Raw genomic sequence first — 23998 nt, 5'->3', positions numbered from 1 at the left:
AATCATTTTTTATAAACATCATTCTTGTTTCTGCATTATTCTTTACAACCTAGCTACTTCATTAGTTAATGAAGGACTTGCGGTGTCCATACAACTTATATGTAGGGTGACCAGCGTCTTGAAGTCAAAACAACCGAGACATTTCACAGAATTGGAAGGACTACGATCTTACTTCAATGATGAGCGCGTTCCTTAGCAGAGAGTTACAGAACAGTCAGTAGGAACATAAATAAGTTGCTATTTTTAAACATGGCGGCTTGCCTGCTAATCAAATTGTTTCCTGGAAACAATGGTTAACTATCCCTGTTTCGAAGAACAAGGAAAACACCTCCCACCAATTTTTGTCGATTATCTTTATAAACCGGGACATAAGATACATTTCTTGCAATGTTTCTGGGACAGCTGGTACAAAACTGGGACCATCCTGGCAAAACGGGGACGTTTTGGTCACTCTACTTATGTGTAATGTGTGCAGTAACATGAACGATGATGGTGGTGCTACTAAGATATCTAAAACAAAACGCCACTGACATATAACTCCCTTTTAAGGGTCCGATTAGGGGGCATCAGTCGTCTTACCCATCCTTTCATTTTCAGCCCATTAAGATTCCATCATTTTACAGAAAGGAGGGGTAGTAAAATGGCAAAATATGGTATTTCGTCTCTGTCAATTTGTTCAAACACTGTCTTATTTTAAAGCCAATTAGACGTGTACCGGTGAGGTACAGTGTCGTCATTTATTCAAAAGCAAATTCACAGCATTCTGTGAAGTGAACGGCTAAGAGTGAGTCCACACAGTTGTCATACGGAATTGATCCCAGCATGGTCATTCCCGGACAGCGTAGGTAGGCTCAAAAGAGAGAGAGAGAGCAAGTGCAACAATAGGCTATTCAGTACACGTACGACACAGAGCGAGAGAGAGAGAGTGTGCATGTACAATAATAGGCTATTCAGTACACGTACAACATAGAAAAGTACAGGACGATTTTCATATTAAACACACAAGCCAAGGAAAAACATGAATGCATAGTTTACATACACACAAATACCGAATAGGACGCGACAGTACATGCACCAAGTACAAAAACCGAAGACAAAACACAAAGTTATTTCGGACAAAGACTTTTTCATGCACGTCGCGCATCTCAAAATTTCATTCAATTTTACTCTGGGTCAGGCTCATTCCTTCCCTCCTTCATAACAGTCGATCATTTAAGCAGGCGACCTATTTTGAAAATACTTACTCCCTTTAATTGGTCGGACACTAGCCCAGTCGCACTGATACTCACGGCGGGGTCCCCCAACATCTAGCATCGATAGTCCAAGTGGAGGTATAGGTGTAAAGGAGGGATGCCAGTCAGATGTGCAACGGTACAGTTCTTATCTTTCTACGTGGATGGAAGAAGAAGGGGTAAATCTAAAACACAACAATATGTCTAACTTCTGGGTGGAGGAGGATTTGGATGAACCCCAACCCGGGGGACTCTTCACTTCTCTATTTGGTCAGTACATAAATCAACTCACTGGTGTGCATTACTTTGGTCTAAAAGCGTTCCTAGAAAAGGTTGCACACTTGGGATATCGGTTGGAGTCGGGCTCTTTGTACTGCAATATTTATTTATTTATTTATTTTCAAGGTTTTGTATAGCGCGAACAAGATCCTTAACAGATATCAGAGCGCTTTACATAGATATGAAAAGATAAAACAATGTAATACAGGGGAAAGAAAAACAGTTAAATAGTATATCTAAAGTTTATGTTCAAGTGAATTTAGCCAAGAGGATCGATTTGACTTCCTTTTTTAAGGATGCAGTGGATGAGATAAGTCTTGTTTCTGGAGGGAGGGCATTCCAAATCCTGGGAGCCATCCCTGAGAAGGAGCGTTTGTTATGTTTTTTATCTTGTGGAATTTTCAGAAGGAGAGTTTGTGCGCTTCTTGTTGTTCTTGAACCTCCTGAGATTGTCAATTTCTGAGCAATGTAACTGGGCGAATTGTGGTGTAAGGCCTTATGAGTAATGCACACGATTTTCAGGTGTATTCTGGCTTCGAAGGGTCGCCAGTTCTGAGATTTTAAGTCGGGAGAGATGTGTGAGCGTTTTTTGGATCCAGTGATGAGTCTTGCTGCAGCATTGATAGAGGCTCTTAATGGTGCGGTTGTAGATAGGGGGAGGCCTCAGAGGGCAGTGCTTCCATAATCAATCCGAGGGATAACTAGCGCTTGGACCGCAGTTCGGAAGTCTTTGGCTGGGAGGAAGGGTTTCAGCTTCCACAAGGTGTTGATTTGGAAATTAGCTCCCTTCGTTGCATTGCTGATATGTCGTTGCATATTGAGATTGGAGTCGAGGGTTATACCTAAAGATTTTTCTGAGTCTACAATGATAGCTTGGACATTGAATGCATTGAGGTGTTTAAGCCAATCCTGAGCAATGTGGATTTTGGCCGGGGGAGCTATTAGTAAGAACTCAGTTTTTAGAGCATTAAGTTTGAGATGCTTCTCTGCCAGCCATGTCTGTGTGTCCTTAAGCGTTAAGTTGAGAAGTTTGATGTCATCCGGGGATTGTAGTTTGAGGTAGAGTTGGGTGTCGTCAGCATACATGTGAATTGCACATTAGAGGCATGAAGCAGTGCGGTGAGTGGCTCCATGACTAGATTGAACAGTGTAGGGGATAAGGCTGATCCTTGCGGGACACCTAGTGTTACTGGGACAGGTCTGGAAAAAGCGTTGTTGATTTTGAATTTCTGAGTCCGATTATGGATAATCCCTCAAGCCCCTGATGTAGATTACCCTCCCATTCACTGGCTTCAGAGACCCGTTTCTAGTAAGGAATGTGCTATTTTAAAAAAAAATGCTATTCGTCTTTCGCATGTGGGCACCGTGTTCAGGTCTATTTTTCGCATCCTATTGACTACTCGATCAACACCTCAGTCGTACAAAAGCGTTCTCATATCGATTCAGGCGCACATGACACACACGCATTCATACTATACAAATATTTCACCCCCCAGAGATAGCCTCTGCATACAACGTACTATCTCACAGTTCTAGCCCATTTTTCGCATGGAATACAGTGCGCTTAGGCCTTCTCCATTCTTCAGCTGAAACTCCGATGTAACCTAAAGAAAAGAGGGGGAGGGGGGGCAGCATTTAAAGCACATCAATGCACGTTATAACGAAAATATTTTTTACATACCATGTATCTGACTTGAATGAATGAATGAATAGTTCTTTATTCGGTTTTTGTCATGTATAAAAAGCAATTTCACAGATAAAAATCATTTCATAATTAATGTTTAAAAAGGTTTACAATTCAATACATTATCATTATCAAAAATACAACATAGGAGACTCCTCACTATTTCACATTTGCATAGGGATTCAGTTTTTGCCAGAGCGACTAATTATAAAAGTAATTTTTACAGATTCAATCGATGCCTAAAAATACATTTCAAGAATTTAACTATATACTTCGATGTCCATTCCTCCTCTAAAAACTGCAGAACTAACAAAGCTGGGCGGCATCTTCTAATGCCCATATGTTTTAGTAGGGGGATCAACCAGATCTTTCTATGGCCGTTATAATATTTACAGAAAAAGAAAGTATGAATGGTTGCCTGAGTAGACATCTCATCACACGGACAAGGTGGTAGTACTAGATCCCAATTATTTTTTGTTGGGAAGGCAACCAAACGGTGTAGGAGATTTAGCCTGAACCTTGTCAGGAGAAATCTCTAAAAAATTGTAAAATCGTGCGTCAGATATGGCTGAATTGAAAATGTAATTTGAATGGCCATAGAGTGTTGGACAGAAGTTTTAATAGCTTCTTTGGTGATTCGTAATTCCTCTAAATGTATAAGAGACATCGCTTTTAGTGTCTTCCTCTGTATTTCCGGAATCGAACATGGGACTAAATAGTTTTTTCCTAGTCCTAAATTGTGAAGAAATTTCTTTATATAGGACAGCCATCCAATTTTGTGTGAATAATCCAAAGACATACTGTTTGTGATTATTTGCTGCGTGAACACATTTTTTTCTGATGACCAAATTCGATGCCAGAGAAGAAGTGGTTGAATTTTGGCTAGATCTGACAAATGAGGAATCCCCAATTCCGTGTGACATGAAAAAGTAGACACACTCTTTGGTACCGTTAAAAGAAATCTTAGGCATTCTCAGCCACTTGTAAAGCACTGGTATTTGCGTACCCCCATACTCCGGCCCCGAATAGGGCTATTGACTGGCATTTGGCTCTATAGATCTTTAGCAATTCCACCGGCGGCCTCTTTCCCAATTTTTGTGAAAAATTTGAGGGCCGCGATGGCTCTCATAATATGGAGTTTTCTGGCCTCAATTGCAGGTTTCCAGTTTAATTTTTGGTCAATAATAATTACCGGATATGGGTATTGATCTGTGGTTGCGAGTTTTTCCTCCTTGTTAAGATAGATATCTTTTACCACTTTTTTTCCCTGGTCCTGCTATCATTACAAAAGTTTTTTTAATATTTATGTGTAAGTCCAGCTTTCCCATGAATTCGGAGTATCTATCAAACGCCTTCTGGAGTTCACGAGGGGTGAGGGCCAGTATCACAGCGTCATCCGCGTAGAGCAGAGCGGGTATAGGGCAGTTTTTTATTTGTGGAAGGTCCTGGGCCCCCTTCAACATGGCCATCTCCAAGCCATTGGTGTATAGTGTAAAAAGAAAGGGGGACAGGACACAGCCTTGCTGAACTCCTCGCTCTACCCTAAATGGCGCTGACAGCTCACCCTTTACCCCGAACCTCACCCTAGCAGAGGCATGGGAGTATAATTCTCGCAAGAAATCCACCAATGGTAAATCAACCCCCATTGCTATTAGTACGGACCAGAGTTTAGCATGGGAAACACAGTTGAAAGCTGCAGACAGATCGACCTATACCATGTACAGTCTGCCTGACTTCGCACATACATATTTACCCAATAGCATGGTCAAATTTAAGGCCTGTTCAACTGTTCCAAGTCCCTCACGAAACCCAAATTGGAGGTCCGAGAGGACCCTGCCATCGTCTGCCCATTGATGGAGACGCTCAAGGACAACTCTTCCAGCCACTTTGCCCAAGGAATCCAGCAATGAGATCGGACGATAGCAGGATACCTCCTGGCGGTCTCCTTTCTTGAAGATAGGGACCATAATTGATTTTGTCCAAGAGTCCAGTAAACCCACCTCTGTTGCTGCCTTAAGTACCCTAGTCAGCATTAGGGCCCACAGATCTAAATTTGATTTAAATAGATCTATAGGGACCCCGTCTGGTCCTGGGGCCTTGCCGATTTTACTGGCTTTTAAGGCCTGGAGTACCTCATTGATGGCGATTTCTAATGTGATTGGGTAACTTGATTCGGGGAACATAATAGTGGAACCTAAATCTTCTCCCGTATCAGCTAAACCTTTCTCAAAAATCTTGGAAAAATGTGCCACCCAGGCTGATTCGTCGATAGCCCATCTAAGGTGGGTGAATTTTTAAAATCGGCTAAAAAAGGGGATTTAATCACTGACCAAAACGCTGCACTGTTTTTATCGGTACAGCTTTTATGTAATTGATCCCATAAAGCCTGTTTTAATTCGGACTTCCTCTCCTTTAGTGCAATGCCATATTCCCTCCTAAGGCTTGCTATTTCCTGTGCCACTCTGTTAGTGTAGGGCTATTTTTAATTTGGAGTGTGCTGTTGTACATCTGCGATTGAACTACCCTGCTTTCTTTAATTGGCTGTTTTTTGGCTTTAGCAGAAGTGATTCATTTATTGTTTTTAAACCACCCTGAAATTGCTTAAAACTTCCTCGTTAGATGCAAGCAAGTCTGAACATTTGACAGTTGAGGGGTAAGCTATTTTTATGACTTTCCTTGTTATATCTAAGGGATCAACTTTCTCCCATTTTAGAGAAAACCCATTTGTTCTGCCCAAATGCAGAGTGTTTTGTCTTAATGCACTAACTATAGTTTGCATGGTGTGCTGGTAGAATGAGCGAAATTCTAAACTAAGGGCACAATGATCTCTTAATGTATTAATCAGTACAGCAAAACGAATAACACGGTTGGCCAAAGTATTTGATATCAAAATAAAGTCTATCGTAGTCTGACTCGCCCTCCCAGGGAATGTTGGGTCCAGCAGCTGGCCAGTAAGCTTCTTTTTATTAGCGATTACGAGATCCAAATCTGAAAGACTTTCATTTAAATAATTTCCAATACTCGAATGGAGGAAGTGGACTATAGGTTCTTCATTTTCATCCACTATCCCGCACAGGTTACTATAGCTATGTTGACATGGGTGTTAGGTAAAATCCCCCCCCCCCCAGATAATGGCTGCCCCTTCCTTAGACCCATAGCCCCTCATCAAGGAAGATAGTTTATGACGCAGTCTGCGCAGAACCTTCAGCAATTCTCCTTCTAATAGGTTATTGTAAAAATTTAGCAGGAGAACAGTGTCATTGCTATTAAAGCAAAGACTAAGTAACTGGTGGTTTACTTCCAGTTCTACTGGTGTTATTGTCACCCCCCTAATGTGTTTGCTATAAATATACTTAAACCACCTTTGGCCCTGCCAGATGATACAGCTAGTGCCGGAGAAAAATAGGTTTTATAGCCAACCAAGTGAATTTCGGTGGTGGACCAAGTCTCCTGAAGACAAATTATGTTATGATTCTCTAAAAAAATTCAACCGAGTGCCATCTTCTACCTTTGGGCGATTGCCGGCTATATTCCAAAAAAGAAACTTTATCAAGGGACGTTCAATAGCTATAATATTGTCCGATGATATAGTAGTCCAAACTATCTGATCCTTGGTCATACCAGGTTCCACCGTCTTTTCTAGGGCAATAGTGGATGGAACGGCACCAAAAGACGTAAAGTCTTTGCCGCCGGTTGCAACACTATCTATCACAGTTTCTATGCAATTAGATTCCAGTGACGAAGTGTCAACCGGCGTTAGGTATGACTGATTACCTGTCGTGCCAACCATTGGAAGTTCTGGAAATGGGGGCTGTTTAAGATTAAAGTTATCCCCAATTGCCTGATTAAGGAGTCAATCAACTCCTTCCAACCCAGAAAGTGTGGAAAAGTGATAAAAGGTGGGGATGCTAAAACCAAGGCATTCTGTACTAGGCCCATGTGGGGCACAGGAACTTGGAGAGTGTGACAGCAGTGATTGTGGGTAAAAATAACTTGAATCATGTGTAGAAATTTCCTCCCTACCTCCCACAGTATACCAGTCACCAATATGTCTTACTACTCTTCGGTCCCTGAAATTGATGATAATCACATCCCCCCGTATGTCCTTAGGTCGATTCCACACCCAACCCAGTCTCCTTACGTTGAGGATTTCTCCATTTAAGTTTGAAGGTAAAGGCCTATTTTTGCACAGCCAATGTACCACTTTGTTTTTTAGCTGTTGATGGTCCTCTGATTTTTCCTCTGCTAATTCCGGGACCCCAGTCAAAACCACAACGTAAAGTACAGCCTCAAGTGGCAAGTCTATTATTTCCTGGTTTTCTCTTCGACGATTATTAGGGGGAGGGGAACCAGTAGCGGTTGTTGGGGGAGTCCCTGTTTATTAACCTGCCCTTCCGTTCTTTTCCCCCTGATAGTAATGGGACCTTTATCCGTACGATAGGGAGCCAAGATATTCTGATCTTGTACAGGCAATGGGTCCCTGTTATGTAATTTGGGAGCCAGTGTGTGCCCTGATAGAATATTGTTGCTAGATTCTGTTTGTCTAGATGGAGCTGGATCACTGATCAATTCTGTATGCTTTACCATTTCCTTTTCTATGGACCCCAATAAATCACCCATTCTTTTGACTCTCTCTCTATCAATGGCAATATTAATGATTTGAACAATTGCTCCATATTCGCCATTAAATCTTTGATGGAGAGGGAAGGTGAGAGATGTTGCTGTGGCACAGCATTACTTGCAATTGATCGTGCGTTCCCTACGGGGCTTTGAGATGTTTTTGATGTTTTAGCACTTCTACCACCCTTACTATCCCTCCCACGCTTTCTTTTTTTTGTGGTAGAGCCTGGGCCCTCTATCTTTAATACACGTTTTGTCTTTCAAAGGGGACCTATCAGACCTTGCAGGTGGTTCTACCTCATAAGAAATGTCTAATGATGTTTCTAGTGAGGAGTTATTTCTATTTGACTCAGATGAAAGTATTCGGATTTGTTGTGACTGCGGGGGAACCCAAATCCCTTGAAGTTGGTCATTTTCTGTTCTATGCCTTGGGGGAGTGACTGCTGATTTAATAGTGCCCAGGGATGAACGCTTTTTCTGCATAAGTTCCAGGGAGAGGCGTTTTTCCGTCATGGCTATTTCCTTTTCTAATTCAGAAGCCGCCCTGGTAATAAAACTGTCTAAGGTCTCCCTGACAAAGCCACCCACCAAAGATGTCCTTCCTATACTGGTACGTAAACTCATGCTCCCTTTAAAAACTTCAAATGATAAAACAAAAATTGAAAACGGCAAATGCAACAGGGGAATGGGAGTACTTAGATGGACGTCACAGTTTGATGCTAATAATTACGCTATATGCACGGGCTATAGTTGAAACTGCTGATAGCTCAATAACACGAAATAGTTGTGAATTACAGTGTTCTTACTTTTGGTATCCCAGAGCAGATGTTAGTGGGGTGTCCCAGCCCAGCCTTGGCCAGCCCCGGACGGCCACAGACGGCCCGCCCTTTGCCCGGGCTTCGCCCGGCGTCCGCCCGCGCGCATCCTGCGGGTGTGGGCGTGGGTAAATAGAGAAAGGTAGTAGGCGGGAAGAGTACCAGCTGCGTCCAATCACACGCACTGCCTTCTGGTCGTCGCAGTCCCGCTGCCTCCCAATGTTCTTCTCTCTGCAGCCCCAGTCAGCAAGTCAATAACGGAATCAAGGTCTCTCACTTAGCCCAGGCTGCAAATAAAAAGGGCAAAGTCACTCCAAGATTAGAAATTTCAGGGGAATAAGCAAAAGGGTCTCAGCACTTCGTGAACGGCTGCGAGCGACACCCCTTGTGACTTATTTCCTGGGATGCAGTCCCGTGTGTGGAGAAAGGGTCAGATGCCAGAGGTACTCAGTATAAGGTGAGGGGGGTGATGGATCAATGCTTTCACTAAAGAAAACAATCTACAGTGGCCTGGGGCTGTTCCTATTCGCGAAGCAGGGAAACTATAGGAGGTGGAGAGTTTCATTGGGCGCATTTGTGTTTCCAATGGTATGCATTTTTGCTACACGGTAAGACCACTAACAGACTTGTCTAATGTCTGCATGGAGATCAGTTTTGCGGGCGGGTGGAGGACACAGTGCAGCTCTAGTTCGATAACGCGGGGGCACAGCGCAGTTCTAGTTCGATAATGCGGGGACACAGCTGTGCCAGAAAATCAGATTCGTAATTGCCAAGGCTGGCAGACCTGTTTCATGGGGTCCGTAAACACGGACTAGGCCATGCCTGAAATGTTTGTGTAAGGCATACCAATCTATAATACACAAAAGAAACTGTGCCTTTCTAAAAACCGGTAATATGCATTTGTGCCTGACTGCTAAAATACAGTGCCTAGAAAGGTTTTCCCATATATAATCTAAACAGATGACCGCTGCTTTAGGAGGTTACGAGAGGTTAAAACAGAGCAGGACTTTCCTACAGATGCTCATTCTAATCATATAACTTGTGCAAGGACATCAAATGCTAACATTTAAAACGAGCTTTCTTGCGATGTTTTTCGAACCCTGGCTTTGGCCATGCAGGCAAATATGTTTAGAGAAGATTTTTCTCTCCTTTTTACTTAATACGTTTATAACTCATTTCTGCCTAATGTTAGACTGGATGGCATTCCCCTGGTGAGGCTCAGGAGCGCTTGAAAAACTCCTCTTAGACATGTGGGGTGCAAAACAAAGATTACGAGGTTTAGGACTCCAAGAACCAGAATGCACTTGGGGTTCACAGCTAACCAATTTCGGGCTAATGTACTTCCTTGGGAACCTTACAACTGTAATATAGACAAAACAAGTTACTCATTTTACTGGCCATTTAAATTCGAGTTTCTTCTTCGCGTATTTGTTCCACAACAAGTCATAAATTATGGGACAAATACCATACTTTTTATTCAACAAACGATCCAGGCTTAACCATTTTTCAATAACTTCAGAAAAAACAGGCAGGATGGATATCGGTCAAAACAAAGCTCTCAATTAATCCTAAATTCAGACAAGAAGTTTGCATTACCTGTCCTTTACTATTTGCAAATAGTAACCATTGTTCAAAAACTACCAATCAATATTTTACGATGCTAATTCCATGTTTCTTGTGAAGGGCTATTCCCAGTGCTTCCATTTTAGCTGGGTCGAAAGATCCCATCAGTGGCCTACTGATTTTCTCTATTTTTCCTAGTGAGTTTTATGCCATAGTTTGCTATAAGCTTCAGCGATTAATCCGTTTTTCACATAAATGTCCTTTTTATTAGGGGTGCCCTCCGGTGGAGCCGGATGACTGACCTCTAATAAATGGTCCGGGCTGAACCAATTACCAATCAGTGGGGAGAACATAGGCATGACGTATTAGCGGTCAATAAAAAATCTCAAACCATTGTGGACAAAGGTCCGCACTACCTATCCTTCGCTGTCTGCAAAGAGAGAGAATATATTCCTGTGTGCAAGCAGGGAATGTCTCAAAAAGAACCAAATTTCCTAAGGACCAAAGAACCAAAAAGAGCGTAATACTAGTATTCAATCCAAACAATTCCAAGACAATCAGACAATCAATCAGACAATAAACGTCCTACACAACCTTACCCGGACCATGTGGACAGTTCTTCGCCTTCCCCTTCCAGCGCCTGATCGTCCTCTTACTCCAATTTTACTGCAGCACTCCTGTGGGATCCCAGTCAGGACCGCAGGTCACTCAAGAGAGGTCCGTTCGGAACCGGTGAAGTTCAGGTTGATCGGCAGCCCAGACGAGGGTCTTTTTCGGGCAGGTGCACTCCAATCATTTAGATGTTCACTCCGTCATTGTGACCTCTCTACCGGACCCACGTGTCTCTGATGGGTGCCACGTTGGGACGCCAATTGTGAAAAAGCAGCAATTCTCTTGTAAATACCAAAGCTGCTTGGTGTGAAACACCTATAATTCACTTCGTTGTTACCTATCAAAAAAAAGAGGCAGACGCTGGAAACTGGAAAGCAAAGAACAGGTTTATTGCTCCAGAGGAGAGCACGTCAATTCGGACACACAATGTCTTCAGGAGGTGCTCTAACTGCATCTCTGTGGCATGGCCTTTTATACTAGTTTTTTTTTATTTTATTACAGGGTAAAACATTCCTGGCATCACTTTATTGCATATTCGAACATCCTTGGAATCCCTGCTTCCAGCAGGTTCCCACACAGACCCAGCAGCTGTCGCCCCCGTCCTAAATCTAACAGATGATGGCTATCTTGCAGCTGGACATTCCAACAGGATCTAAAAGTGTGTGGGATCGGTCTGACCTGAGAGTTAAGTGCTATTGATTAAATCAGACTTTTGTTAGTGCTACAAGTCCTGCCGTGTGGGGGCAATAAACTATGTCTGCAGGGATCGGTTAGTGCCCGAGACCGGATTAAGCAGCCAGGTGCGGTCAGGGAGGTTATCAGCAGTCCTTGCTCATATGCAGAGGATAAAAGGACAAATGGGTTTAGGGCGGGAAGTGGCTCCGGGGCTTTGTCACGAGGACAAGGTTTTTTATCCCCAGTATGTTTGGTCATGCTTAGTCAGGGTGCTGGGGATGATTGCGAGGTCAGGGTGAATCATAGGTGACTAGCAGTGAATGAAATGGCTGCAATATCTAAAATGGTTGCTGCTTACGCGCGCGCAGAGGCCCTTGCTACGCAAGATGGTGGAGGCAATGTTTCACGATCTTCACTTTGCTCTCAACAGTGGCTGTGGCGAACATAAATGAATGCCGCTTATGTATACCTGAAGTTTATCGAAATTCCACAAGGTAAATTAAAATACACTTTTGTCAAAATAGCTCTTTTTATACATTGTTTCATTCCGGATACAGCTGATTTCAAATCATTCTATTTGCAGCTGACAAGGTTTCTAAACAAAATATCAACTTCAGACTAATGAAAAGCAGAGTCAACTATGCCGGGATTTGAAATAGTACCATGCACTGTGCTGTGCACTTGGAGCATCTTCACTAGGCTAGCAACCTGATGTGCTAGCCTCAGTATACAAAATAATTAAGTGGTTGGGCGAAGAAGAGTTGGCTTAGGCTATGGAAGAAGAGATTGATTGCAAAAGAATGATACGTCATGTGTGTTGGCCATTTTTCCATATTCTAGAAAGGACAAAAAAGAAAGAGCAAAGGGTGTTGCGAGGATGATGAGTAATCTGTAGGATCATATCTTCATTTTAGGGGGAATTGTCTAAAGTAAGCATTTTTTTTTCTTTTAGAGATCATGATTTTGAAAGAACGCCCTCTTCCAAAACTGTCAAGAGTAACTGACGAATTGGCCTGGGGACTTTCAGTCACCCTCAGAGGCAGCAGATTTATTGTCAAAAGATTTGAAATCTCTCCAAGCTGCTCCTCCCTTGTTGTGAAACATGGAAACATAGGAAAAGGTCAGGGCGGTTGGTCGTCCAAATTCAGTCACTTCCCCATTTGTGTGGAGATTGAGGCACTGCCACGTGATGCTGTGCTTGGGCTCGTGGAGGTGTTTTACTTTATAGGTGTATTGGGCCCAATAGATGAATGTGAGAGTTTCTCGAACAGTCACTGAGAATACTTAGTACATTTTAGGGCAGGAACGGCGAGTCTGTTCTGGATTTTATCATTGGGAGTGTAGACGATGAATGTCAGTGATAGTTAATAGTGAAATGTAATACCATGAAGCTGTAAAGTTTCGGATAATGCTGTTGTTGATTTTCACAATTGAATGCTGTATAAATGTCCTTTTCAAAATGGGCCAAGAAAGGACTGGATTGGCCTTTCAAGTTTATTGACAATAGCATTTATTGTCTGCGTTCGTGTGAGAACTCTAGACTGGCATAGTATTCTTTTTCCATGTGCTTCGCCCTGATATTTGGTGCACTTATTTGTATTTTATCTGTATATCCATACCTAAGCTGTCAATATATGTGTGGTTATGTACCCGTTTATGGTATCTGTGAGTTCACTTTTATGTATTCTTGCCTAGATACATTTTGTATGTGCCCACATGTCAGTCTGCATTGTTCCCTGGTACATATTTGTAATAAAGCCAGTACTTGCTAGTTTTAGGGTGAAGTAACACTCTAGTGCGAGCAGGGAAAAACATTTCAATGTGTGATTGCTATTCATTCTTTAGATTGAGGAAAGCAAGCCTTGGAAACGTTAGTTCCCACATCTAATGTTCTGTTGGTGACCTTTGGAGCTAATTCCTCTCCAAGGGACAGAATATTGAAGATCAAAATGAAGTGTTGCTGGCAATTCCATAGTTGTGCCTGGCAAAAACAAACCAGTGGCTTGGCATAGAATGGAGTGGCGTAGTGTAGAATGGAGTAACTTGGAGAAATGCAGTCAAAGGCCTACGTAGTAGCCTCTGTTCAAGTTCTACGGGGTCCTTGATCTCTGAAGACAATCCACTCTTGTGGGTTCTGTCAATGTTTTACAGAGGCAAACACAAGGAGATGACGGACGGGCGCTGAAACTTCTCAGACACTCACCCCCAGTCACAGATCTGGGTTGAACATCAATGTTCTTTAGCTCACTTCGCCACCCCAGTACAGAGGCACTGCATTGGTGAACACAGTGTTTTGGACAAAGTAGAACGCAGTAGAAATAATATTTTTCTATAATGCAGCAGCTGTCTTTGTTTTGAAGGCACGCAGACTCAATCACCCTTAACAGTACAAGGATATGTGTATTCTATGCCACAGCAAAGGACCTATTGGCTGACATATATGAGCTGATTTGTTTACATTGTTGGGCAGGGGTGTGGGAGGGGAAGAAGCAACATATAATGGAAGCTGGTGGGCGGGAATAGAAGCTACATGGATGGGGATATGGGAGACAGACTGAAAACACATGCACTCATGGAGTGCTTGACTCCCGCTCCCCCCCCCCCCCCCCCCCTAACAAATTAGCTCTAAAAACTGGAACATTGTAAGGACACAAGTACTTAGTCAATGTTCCAGGGGAGGGCCAATCACAAAAAGACGACATGATGCAGACATGCCAAGACAAACAGGATGAAGAAAATGAAAGCAACGCTGACACTAGCAAATGGTAAGCTATAGAAAATGTCTCGGAGAGACGGCGCATGTGCTGTCTAGGCGAAACCTAATGACCGAATCAGTGAGACAGGCAACTGTTATATGTTTAGGGTGTCCAATGGAGTTTCACGAGTGCTGGGTCCATGGCTGTTTTTCAGGTTGACCTAAAATGTATTTAAATGCAATCCTTCTGAAAGGAAATTGACGGGGTGGGCACTTTTTGTTCTTAATACATCTGACTTTCCTGTACCTACATTACTCAAATCAAATGAAAATATAGTTGAAAGAATGTGCCAGTAATGGAAACATTTCAGATGTTAATGCTGATAAGACATTATGTATGAACGACTGAGCACTGTAGTAGAGGAGTAAGATCTAATAGCCATAAAATAAAAACACCAGGACTAAAAAGTGACCGCTCTAGAAAGGATGTGTAATTTAGAACAAATAATTCCAAAAGCATATGTAAACATCAAAGGTCCATACTTTCTTTTCTGGGACCGTTAAACCGCAAAGTTATGTTCTAAATGTATCCTCCTATTTTAACTTGAGAAGGGACAGACCAGCATGAAATACAGTTAGTTAAAAAAAGGCTGCAGTGGCCTTAATCTACGCAGGATAGAACTTGAAAAGCACGTGTTCCCTGCAAAAGGCTTTGAAATACATGTATTCTGTATTTGTTACATGCTCATGTCCTGGTGTCTAAAGAAGTTATGGCTCTTAGGAACATGACTGAACAGTTGTGGTCAGTGAGGTTTCTAAAACTTGGATATAACCTCCCGATTGTTAAAAATAAAATTAATCATCAGACGGGCCACTACAGGCAATGAAATATGGCTGGAGATCTCCCCTCATTAACTAAGGGGTATGTATTCTGTCTCTGTAATAGGATATGTTAAGTACCTAAGCCAGCCAAATGTGCATGCGGTGCCCTCGTTTAAGATTCACAGGTCGATAACAATTGTCTGCCCAAAGCTACACAGTGTGGCAGCTGGTTCTGCACAGGCCTTCCTCAACCCGACAATACTGTAAGCGGAACACTTTTGGTATGTAAATAGTTACGTTTCACAGTTCTCCCGATCATTAGCTTTAGAACTCCTCAATCCGAACAAAGTTCATCTGTGCAAAGTTTAGTCCTGACCACTCATGCCTTTCGAGAAGAGATATCCTGGCGCCACCTTGTATTTGCATGCCAGGCACCACGCGGCCCATAATGACTCATTCAGCCATACCTGGCCAAACCACATAGTTTAGCCCTAATTTGGCTGCTTGCTTATTTCCAGTGTTTTGTCAGGCTTGTTGTGCCAGTTCTTTAAAGAATGTCTTGTGACTAGTATGGCTTGGGAGGATTTGCGAGCTATCAAAAGTGCCTGAGGGTTTTTCTTCGCAAAGATCATATTTGCACCGCTGGTGTCGCATCGAACGAGTGCAATACGCTCCTCCTGTGAGCTGAAAACCTAAAACAGTTGATTTGTAGATTCATGGTCTAAAGATTTGTGTGGCCTTAGTTGGACCATCGGCTGCATAAACCTGTAAAATATATGCAGCCTAAGGAGCTTGCTCTTTAGCCTCTGTGACATGTATTCGCAGTTTGACCTGAGAGTGAAACCTAATGGCGAATTCTATGTTTTGAGGTTCGTTTCCTGGACGAGGCAAGCCCAGGGCAATACCTTCAATTTCTAACATGAGCCTGCAGAATCTTGTTTACTTGATTTACCTGAAAAGTGGCTTATAAGCTCTGTGTGCATGGAGACATGTAGTGAAGTTGTCTCAAAATATTAATTTCTTGGCGAACATGGTCTCGCCCATATTTTTCTTGAGATGTTAGCCAAAGTGCTTCATGTTTTTCACATGTTACTTATATAAACCAGTGCTGTATTTGTGTAAGACAGTTTTCCTTGTAAAAACATGTTCTTTGGAGGTTAACTCTGCTAATTTAAGATGTAAACCATTGAGTGTGGACTTCCTGCACGATCCCAAGAATCTGGATGTATGACCTGGTCGGCTTTAGTAAACCTTGTCTAAAAGGACATTTTGAGTTCAACCATAATACTAGAAAATGTAGTTGATAGTGTCTAATTGCTACTGTAGACCAGGAATTTGCTAATTTTTTTCATTAAGAAGTTTCCATAGGTTTTAACTGTGCCTCGTCTTTCTGTTCTCTAGGCAGCTGGCCCTGAAGGCATTGAATGAGCGGTTGCAACGCGTTGATGACCAATCCTCATGGCCTAACATGGAAGAGGAGGAGGATGAAGGCGCTAGTAGCAAACCCACCAGCCCACTGCTACCAGAGAAGGCTATGGGCAGCCAGGAGTCCAGCTTGATCTCCTTTCATGATGCTCCTTCTCAGCTATAGCTTACCCAGTGCCTCCCGATCCCTCCCTGAACTTTCATTCTCTTTCCCAATTTCGGGGAGCTGTTGCTGGAAGACCTATGAATCACTCACTTGTTCTATTCTTCAATAAAGAAAGGAAAAGGCCCTCTTTCTGCACTGTTTCTGCAAACTCGTGTGTTGCCCTGCCAAATTTTTATGCAACTGCCCCGGCTTGCATATCTGCCATCGGGAGTGTAACACGTGGCAGAAAATGTACAGCGGGTGCGTTCTTCTTCTATCATAGTTGAGTTTAAAATGCAGTCCAGTTTATTCAGTTGCCACTGAGATGTGCTCTCCTTTCTGCCTAACTTTCTCATTTGTGTGCAGATGCGACAAACCTATTCTATGGTGGTTCTCAACCACTCACGACTCCAGACCTTTCTTGGATAAAAGTTACTGTTCATTCACGCCCTTAACTTCTTATTCTACCCTGTTGACCACCCGTGAATTCCTTCTTCATTTTTTTTTTATGACTTCAGACACAGACTTCCTCTCATCGTACTTTCATTCTACGCTTTTATTACAGTGACTGTGAACAACCTTCCGTGGTAGTTGTTTCTGCACTGTCTGTCTTGTGGGGACGACTGTGACTGTTTTGTATGTAGTTATTGCATTCTTGTCTGTTTTCTACTTTTGTACTTCTGTTCTGAACAGATGACTGTTTTGTCTGCCACTGTGTGGCTGGGCGTTACTGCGCTTGATTGTCAATGCTCTTTGATTTTCTCTGACTGGCTGCCGGGAGTTATTCAGTATGCGTGTGCCTGCTCTGTGGGTCATGCTGGTTGACTGTCCCGAGATTTAGTTTATCAGATTGGCTGCTCTGTAGTCTGTCCTGGGTCAGATAGTTGTTACTTCTGAATGAGTTCCTCTAATTTGTTGGTGTGTCAATGTGCTGTGAATTACTGCTTGGCAACTGCTATGTAAAATACTCTGATCTGTGACATACTGTTAGTGAGGTGATCGAGGTCGTATGGCTTGGGAATCTCTTGGTAACTTAAGTTTGTTTTCAGATAGTGGAATCTGTACGAGAGGTTTTTGACGGGACCACATGCAGCAATTATTTTCTGTTTTTTGAGATTGGTATTTTTGCTTTTTGGGCCATTAACAGTCTGTCGGTGGGTAAGATACACTGTTCCCAAGGATGGCAAAAGGCGTGTCTGGACCAGGACAGTTGAACATTTGTTTATTCATTTTTTTTATTATTTAGTAAAACAAAAATCGTGTTTATACAGCCGCCAAATGTTGAAGAAAGTGCAAATCGCTGAGCATGGCCCAACCTGATGGTATAGATGCATCCTCTCATGATGCATAATGATTAATCATAATCTTATTCCTTCAATCTGTGCTGGTAACATTCTTATTAGCCATGCAACTGAAGGGTAAGTGGTTTGTATTTACAGAATCCTAACATTTTTTTTGTTCATAATATATGTAACCTATTATGTATTTTGTTTACGTTACATGTAAAACAGTTCTAGGCTTCCCGTTGGTTAGAATCAGTAATTCAAATGAAATCTGAAACTTGTCTGAATTACTGATTTTAGAACAACTGCTCTTTGCTCGTTAACAACATGCAGTATGTCTGATCACCACTTGAACAGTATTGTGGTAGCTGCAAGTGTGCGTGTGCAAAAGGTATTGTATCCCTGATAACTGGAATGCACCTAGCATTCCAAGAGGGTGTCATGTATTTGAAAACCAAATGAAACATGCTTTCGGCAACTTCAAAAAGACTTGTTCAACAGAAGATGGGTCTTGTTAGATCCAGTGTGCGATTCCAAACACTATTTGCTTTTGAAAAGTTGTAATCTAATTACTTTTTTTCTCCCCATCTGGTATGACTACAATCCCACCTTCCACGCATATCTTTAATATAATGGGGGAAATTGGATAAAGTGACCCAAGAGGGGTTATGTTGTACTTATTTACTGATTATGAATAATGTTATTAATTAAATTATTTTCCACAGAACACCGAAAAGTTTACAGATTTATTGAACCAAGCCAATAAGTGTGTTCTGACTCCAAAAGCCATTTTTTTTATTTTCGGGCTCCCTAAATGCATTAAGGCAATCCTCTGCAAGTTACAAATGTCTGGTATTTTGGTACTCGAGATGGCATCACAGAGAGAACCTCTGCTGCGGAGTAATTCATGAGTTCACAATGACAAAATTCAACGAGGAAAGAAGAGATGGTTTGCAATTGAAAATTGTATTTTGGCTCATTTATTTAGATCCGTTTTTATCAAGTTCTGAATCTATGAAACTATAGAATTACCACGGTTTTGAAATGTGCCCGTTAGCTGACGAAAGCCTTATTTTTAACACTAGGGAAATACACCCGTTTTGCCAAAATTGTTGGTGTGGTCATGATCTTTCATGAGAAGCGTATAGATTACTCCTCATTAATTTTAACTGTACTTGGATTCAATTGTGATGAAGGTGTTAAATGAAAATGTAAGTTGCTCCCTTTCGTAACTACTTTTACAGTTCGAGGGTGAGTTACATCCATCTGAAGTGCCCTTTTCTCCTAAGGCTTCGCCGTCGTAATAATGTTGAGCTTAAGAGAGAGCATGCCTTGTCATGAACCGATCGAGTAGTACCAGAAAAGACACTTTTGGTATGTTCTGGGTCTCCTATGAAAATATTATTTTCCTTTTTGATACCAGAACTGAAAAATGCTTGCCGCAAGAGTACTCTGGGCATAAGAACAAGGACAAATCTAGAAATAAGTAGTCTAGACTAGAGCAATTTACCAAGTAAGAATTGGGCGAACTGGCTGGCCTTGTAAGACGTTCATATTTGTGTTGGCACAGCGTGAAATCATGGGTTGGACAGACTAATCAAACTTTTAGAAAGTTATCCTCCTGCAACGTTGATGAAGAGTGATGTTTTGGAAACTGAAAATTGCAATTCCTTTGCAGTATGGAAGCAGGAAGTCCAGTTGCTAGAGGCAATAACATTTTGTTTATTTTGAGGCCAACAGTCACTTCTCAAAAGGAATGCAGAATGTAGTCAGTGTAGAGGGTGGTTTTAGAGGCGCTATGTTTTGTGTGGAAATAATGAGGCTGTCTATTTTTTTTGCAAAGTATTGGTTCTTTCTCTTGGAGCTTAGTCTGTGCAAGACATAAAATGATAAAAACCCCTAGCAATAGTGCTGCCAACGGATGTCCAAAATGGTGTTGATCAGGGTTAGAATTGTATCTTTGTCTTGTGGGTAATCATAATACCCCTTTGTTATGCTGCATTCTTACAGTCTTTCAAGAATTTATTTTGTGTGGCGCTCAACCGACTTCAGTTTATTGGCCATATCTGTTACCAACAGTTCCAAGGTATAAACACAGCAAGGCCTGGGGACTCCTCGTTCTGTTGGATATTAGTGCACATTATAAATTCCCCTAAAATTCGTCTGTCATATTAGCATGAGATGGATGTACAGCTTCTGAAAAGAATATAACCGTGTCCTCTGATGAATCCAAAGCATTCATTATTAACCCATATCTTAAAAGAGCAGTTTTTCTCGACAGCAAAACTGAAACAATAAGTAAAATGGCCGCCAGTTTCACCGTGGGGGCAGTCAAAGGGGGTTGTGGGTGTGGTTGGCAGGGACTTTGAGTCAGGAGATGCATGGAAATGCCATGTTATCATTTCAGTAGAACTAACAGTGAAATCGCTGCTAATTCACAGCCATTCTACCCAGTGCCTTTTTCCCATTTTAAAAACGAGCTTTAAGTGACACCAAGCTTTGACGCTGTTCCTTTTCTCAGGAATGAAAATAATCTTGCCTGAAGACTGATTTATTAGTTCTATAATGCATTAAAATACTTGTAAACATGTACGACCAGCTAGAAAAAAATGGGGACATGTTCGATGCCTTTATTTAAGGAAACACTACTTTTAGAAGCTTGTAATGTAAAGTAAAAAAGTTGAAAGGGCAACATGTAGTGACTTGGGCAATAAGTAGCGTCACAAGCGTCACTGGAATTATGTGGCAAGGGTGGGCCAAATTATGCAGCAGGGTTGACTAAATTATTCAACTTTATGCAGCACATTTGTGATAGTATTACTTCATTATTTTGTCTTTTTTTTCTTTTTCCTTTTTACACTTTTAACACAGTCTGGGCGTAGGTTGCACCTCACTAGTAGCCGTGTAACATTCAAATTTAGCAATAAGCAACAGAAATGCGACCAGTCTACCTTTGTAAAGAGCCTCCAACTGCTCAGGAACACTTTTTGCAGTATCTAGTAACTTTTGAACCGTACAGGCTAGATTTGTTTGTTTGTTTAAAAGCTGCAGATTATGCAGCAGACGATGAATTATGTGGCAAATACAGCAACTCCATAATTCTGTGAAATACTGGCCAGTCACACATTCGTAAAATTCCAGTTGCCCTGGCAATAAGTCACTTGGGTAATTTGGACGCTTTGTCTCCAGTCAGGTGCCTCGTGCTCCAGTTCCTCTTCAGCCAATTGATGCACAATGCGCTCCTTCCAGGCATCAGTACCAGTTTATTTACGGGACTAAGTGAAAGTGACCCTGGATGAAAATGGGGGCAAAGTTGGTCGTGCCTTCCAGGGATTAACAGCATAAAAGTCTTGAACCTATAAATTCTCTTTTGTATTGTAGATCAGAAATTAAATTACACTACAGCTTCTCCCTCACCTCCCTAGCAAACTTTCACATGGAGGACAGCGGGCACATTTAATAGTGAAATTCGAATGGAATTCTAATGCAGTTAATCCTGTAGGAGTGTACATGCTCTTTTTAATAGTTGAATTATGAGCAGTTCCTTTCCTTCGTTCGTGTTTAAATTATTTTTAAAAAAGTTATTTAAATACATTAATATTGTTTATTTTTCAATCCTCTTTGGAAACCGTGTTGTGTAAAATAGTCTTTTTACCATAAATCATTGAATAGCACACATACCAGTCTAAACACCATTGCAAGACTGAGCAAGAGATAGTATGGTAACATAGATGCCAAGGTTTTGTTGGCTTATGTGTGACATTCCGAAGTGTGCAGTGGGTTTGTGTGACATTTCAAGGCTTATGAGTGACACTTTATACGAGTGAATTACACCCTTTAGTTACAGGTGGTGGTTTAAAGGGGATTTGAGGGAACTGCAATAGCCTGAAACCATCAAACAGTTGCCTATCAGACCTGATCCTGTGAACCACAGAGGATTCACAAGTTGAACCTGAGAGCCTTCACTGTTAATACCCAGTCTCGCCCTCTTATAGTCTCCCCCTCCTTGCCACTCACTCCTTCCATTCCTCGTTTTGTTTCTCTCCCTCTCTCATGTCCACACTCCATTGTCTCATTCTTTACTCCCCTTGACCTTCTCCTCCCTTTCTGTCTCAAGATAAACCAATGTGATTTATAGAAGTGCGTGAATCTTCTCCGTTCATAAGAAGTGTAACAACAACCCCGGTTTGATTGCTTAATTGTACACAATAATTTTTACGTAGCAGCGGTTGAGCGCATCTGTGAGCTTGAAAAAGATTGTGGCCACTTCTACGTGCAAAGGATGAGCCACCAGAAGTTTGATATTTTGTATTTTATGCGAATATGTTGCTAAGGTTCTAATTTTTTTTTTTAATGTACACACAGCTGGAAAAAAACACGCACTGTCAGATGGCTGTAAACAAGCATCTTACCTGGGGTGGGAATGCAGGCATACCATACCGTAGGCTCAGTGGAGTACGGTGAATGCCTAGCTCTCCTGCAGATTTAACTGCCAGCCTAAGCAAGTCTCCAACGGTCCGAATCATAATTTATAACTCCTTTCACGACTCGTGGCAGTCCTGGGTCGCTCATGAAATTGTGCCTTTGGCAGAACACAAACAGGCAAGGCCTGCAGCACAAGAAGGATATGAGACCTGAGTGTCAGTTATTGTGAACCACGGCCCGTGACCAGTCTCCTGCAGCCGGTCACAGTCACTGTCAGCTCAGCCCGAGGAGAGTGAGTTTACATACAGGTTGATGCTGTAAAGGTAAACATATTTCCAAAAAGGTCCGATATTACTGAGAATTAATGTGAGCCTCGGCTGCAACACGAGTCTCCAGCCGGTTCAGTCGTGAGGCATCATGACGAGAGGGGAGGCACTGGTGGAAGTACGAGCAGCGGTTGGCTGCCAAACTCAACTTCTAAAACATAACTGCAAGCTGCTTTCCCGCTCACCGATAGCGAAGTCCTGTCTCTGCAAATGGACACATTGTTGTCATGTCGCGTGAATATCGCTGCACTACTGCAGCCAGCGAGCCAAGCGCAACAGAGCCAAAACCTGCCTTTGCAGATCTTATTTTCAAGTAAACTTAGTTTTAATTAGAATCTCACCACAAATTCAACACCACGAAAGCAGTGCAATGAACAATGTGTTGTAATGCAATCTGTAACATACTCTATGGATGGCGGATGGCACAGGCAGAACTGCACACTCTCGCACAGGGCAGCCTGCGTCCCAAAAACGTAATTTCATTCAGCAGGACATAACGTTACGCGGCTCCTGCGCCTATGACGTCAATCATATTCCTAATGATAGATTGTAGCACTAGTCGCCAGCTAGCAGCTTCTAGCTCAGCCATCCCCAAGCCCATTGCTGTGAGCGGCGTTACCAGCTACTCCAGCTTTGTTTAGTCAATATAGCAGCACTAATGGCTTTACAGCCAAGGCGCTATAACTATTATGCGTGACAATGCATTTCAGTGCGGTGATGCGGACCAAACCACTGAAATGCGTTAGTCTAACGCCTGATGCGTGATACTTGGCAGCACTGTGGTAACTAACTTTTGTCATCTTCTTACGCTCACCGTTTTCCATTTCCCCGATATCCAAGTACATTAAAATTTTTCCATTCTTTTATTTATAAAAAGTGAAAAAAAAAACAGTTGTTTGTGATAAATACCTTATGTTATCACTAAGCCTTCTAGGCAGATTGACGTTCTGGAAAGGTGGCCAACAAATCGGAAGTAGGCTTGTATGTAGCGTTATCCTGCAGCTATTCAAATATCCTATTGCCATTTACCCTTCAATCTAATTATCTGCCCCCTCATCTTCACTTTAGAGTAAAAGCTTGCATTATTTAAGTCTCCGCTACAGCCAGCTTTGTTTGCAAAACTAATTTTTTCCAATGCATAAAATATATTTTAGTATGGGCTTTGAATTGGCTCCTTGCCCATGACTGAATAGCTTTGCTGATTATCTCAGTTGTATGTTTTTGATTTGATGACTTCCTTCCTGACTTGTGTGTGTACCGCTCACAGTGTGCTGCTTGTGTGTTTTATATCTATCCAAGCTTTCTTGAGGAAAACTCTTTAATTTTGAGCTCCTCCTTGTTATCGCCCTCTTGTTCTGATATTTCTGGCCATGTGTTTCAATGCATATGCATGCAAG

General features: G+C 42.1%; 1 protein-coding gene across 2 annotated transcripts in view; it reads left to right on the top strand.

Annotated features, from left to right (window-relative positions):
* The window catches only part of TMEM115 (transmembrane protein 115), a 44493-nt gene extending 25916 nt beyond the window's left edge, over positions 1-18577 (top strand). For both annotated transcript variants that reach the window (XM_086938810.1, XM_086938811.1), the window contains exon 3: positions 16399-18577. In XM_086938810.1, the coding sequence (XP_086794936.1) occupies positions 16399-16588 (190 nt within the window). In that variant the 3' untranslated portion in view covers positions 16589-18577. The remainder of the gene's footprint in view (positions 1-16398) is intronic.
* Positions 18578-23998: the final 5421 nt, after the last annotated feature.

Source organism: Lissotriton vulgaris, chromosome 9 (genome assembly GCF_964263255.1).
Source record: "Lissotriton vulgaris chromosome 9, aLisVul1.2, whole genome shotgun sequence".
Classification (NCBI taxonomy): Eukaryota; Metazoa; Chordata; class Amphibia; order Caudata; family Salamandridae; genus Lissotriton; species Lissotriton vulgaris.
The sequence above is the reverse complement of the archived record's forward strand: the minus strand, read 5'-3'. Positions and strand labels throughout refer to the sequence as shown.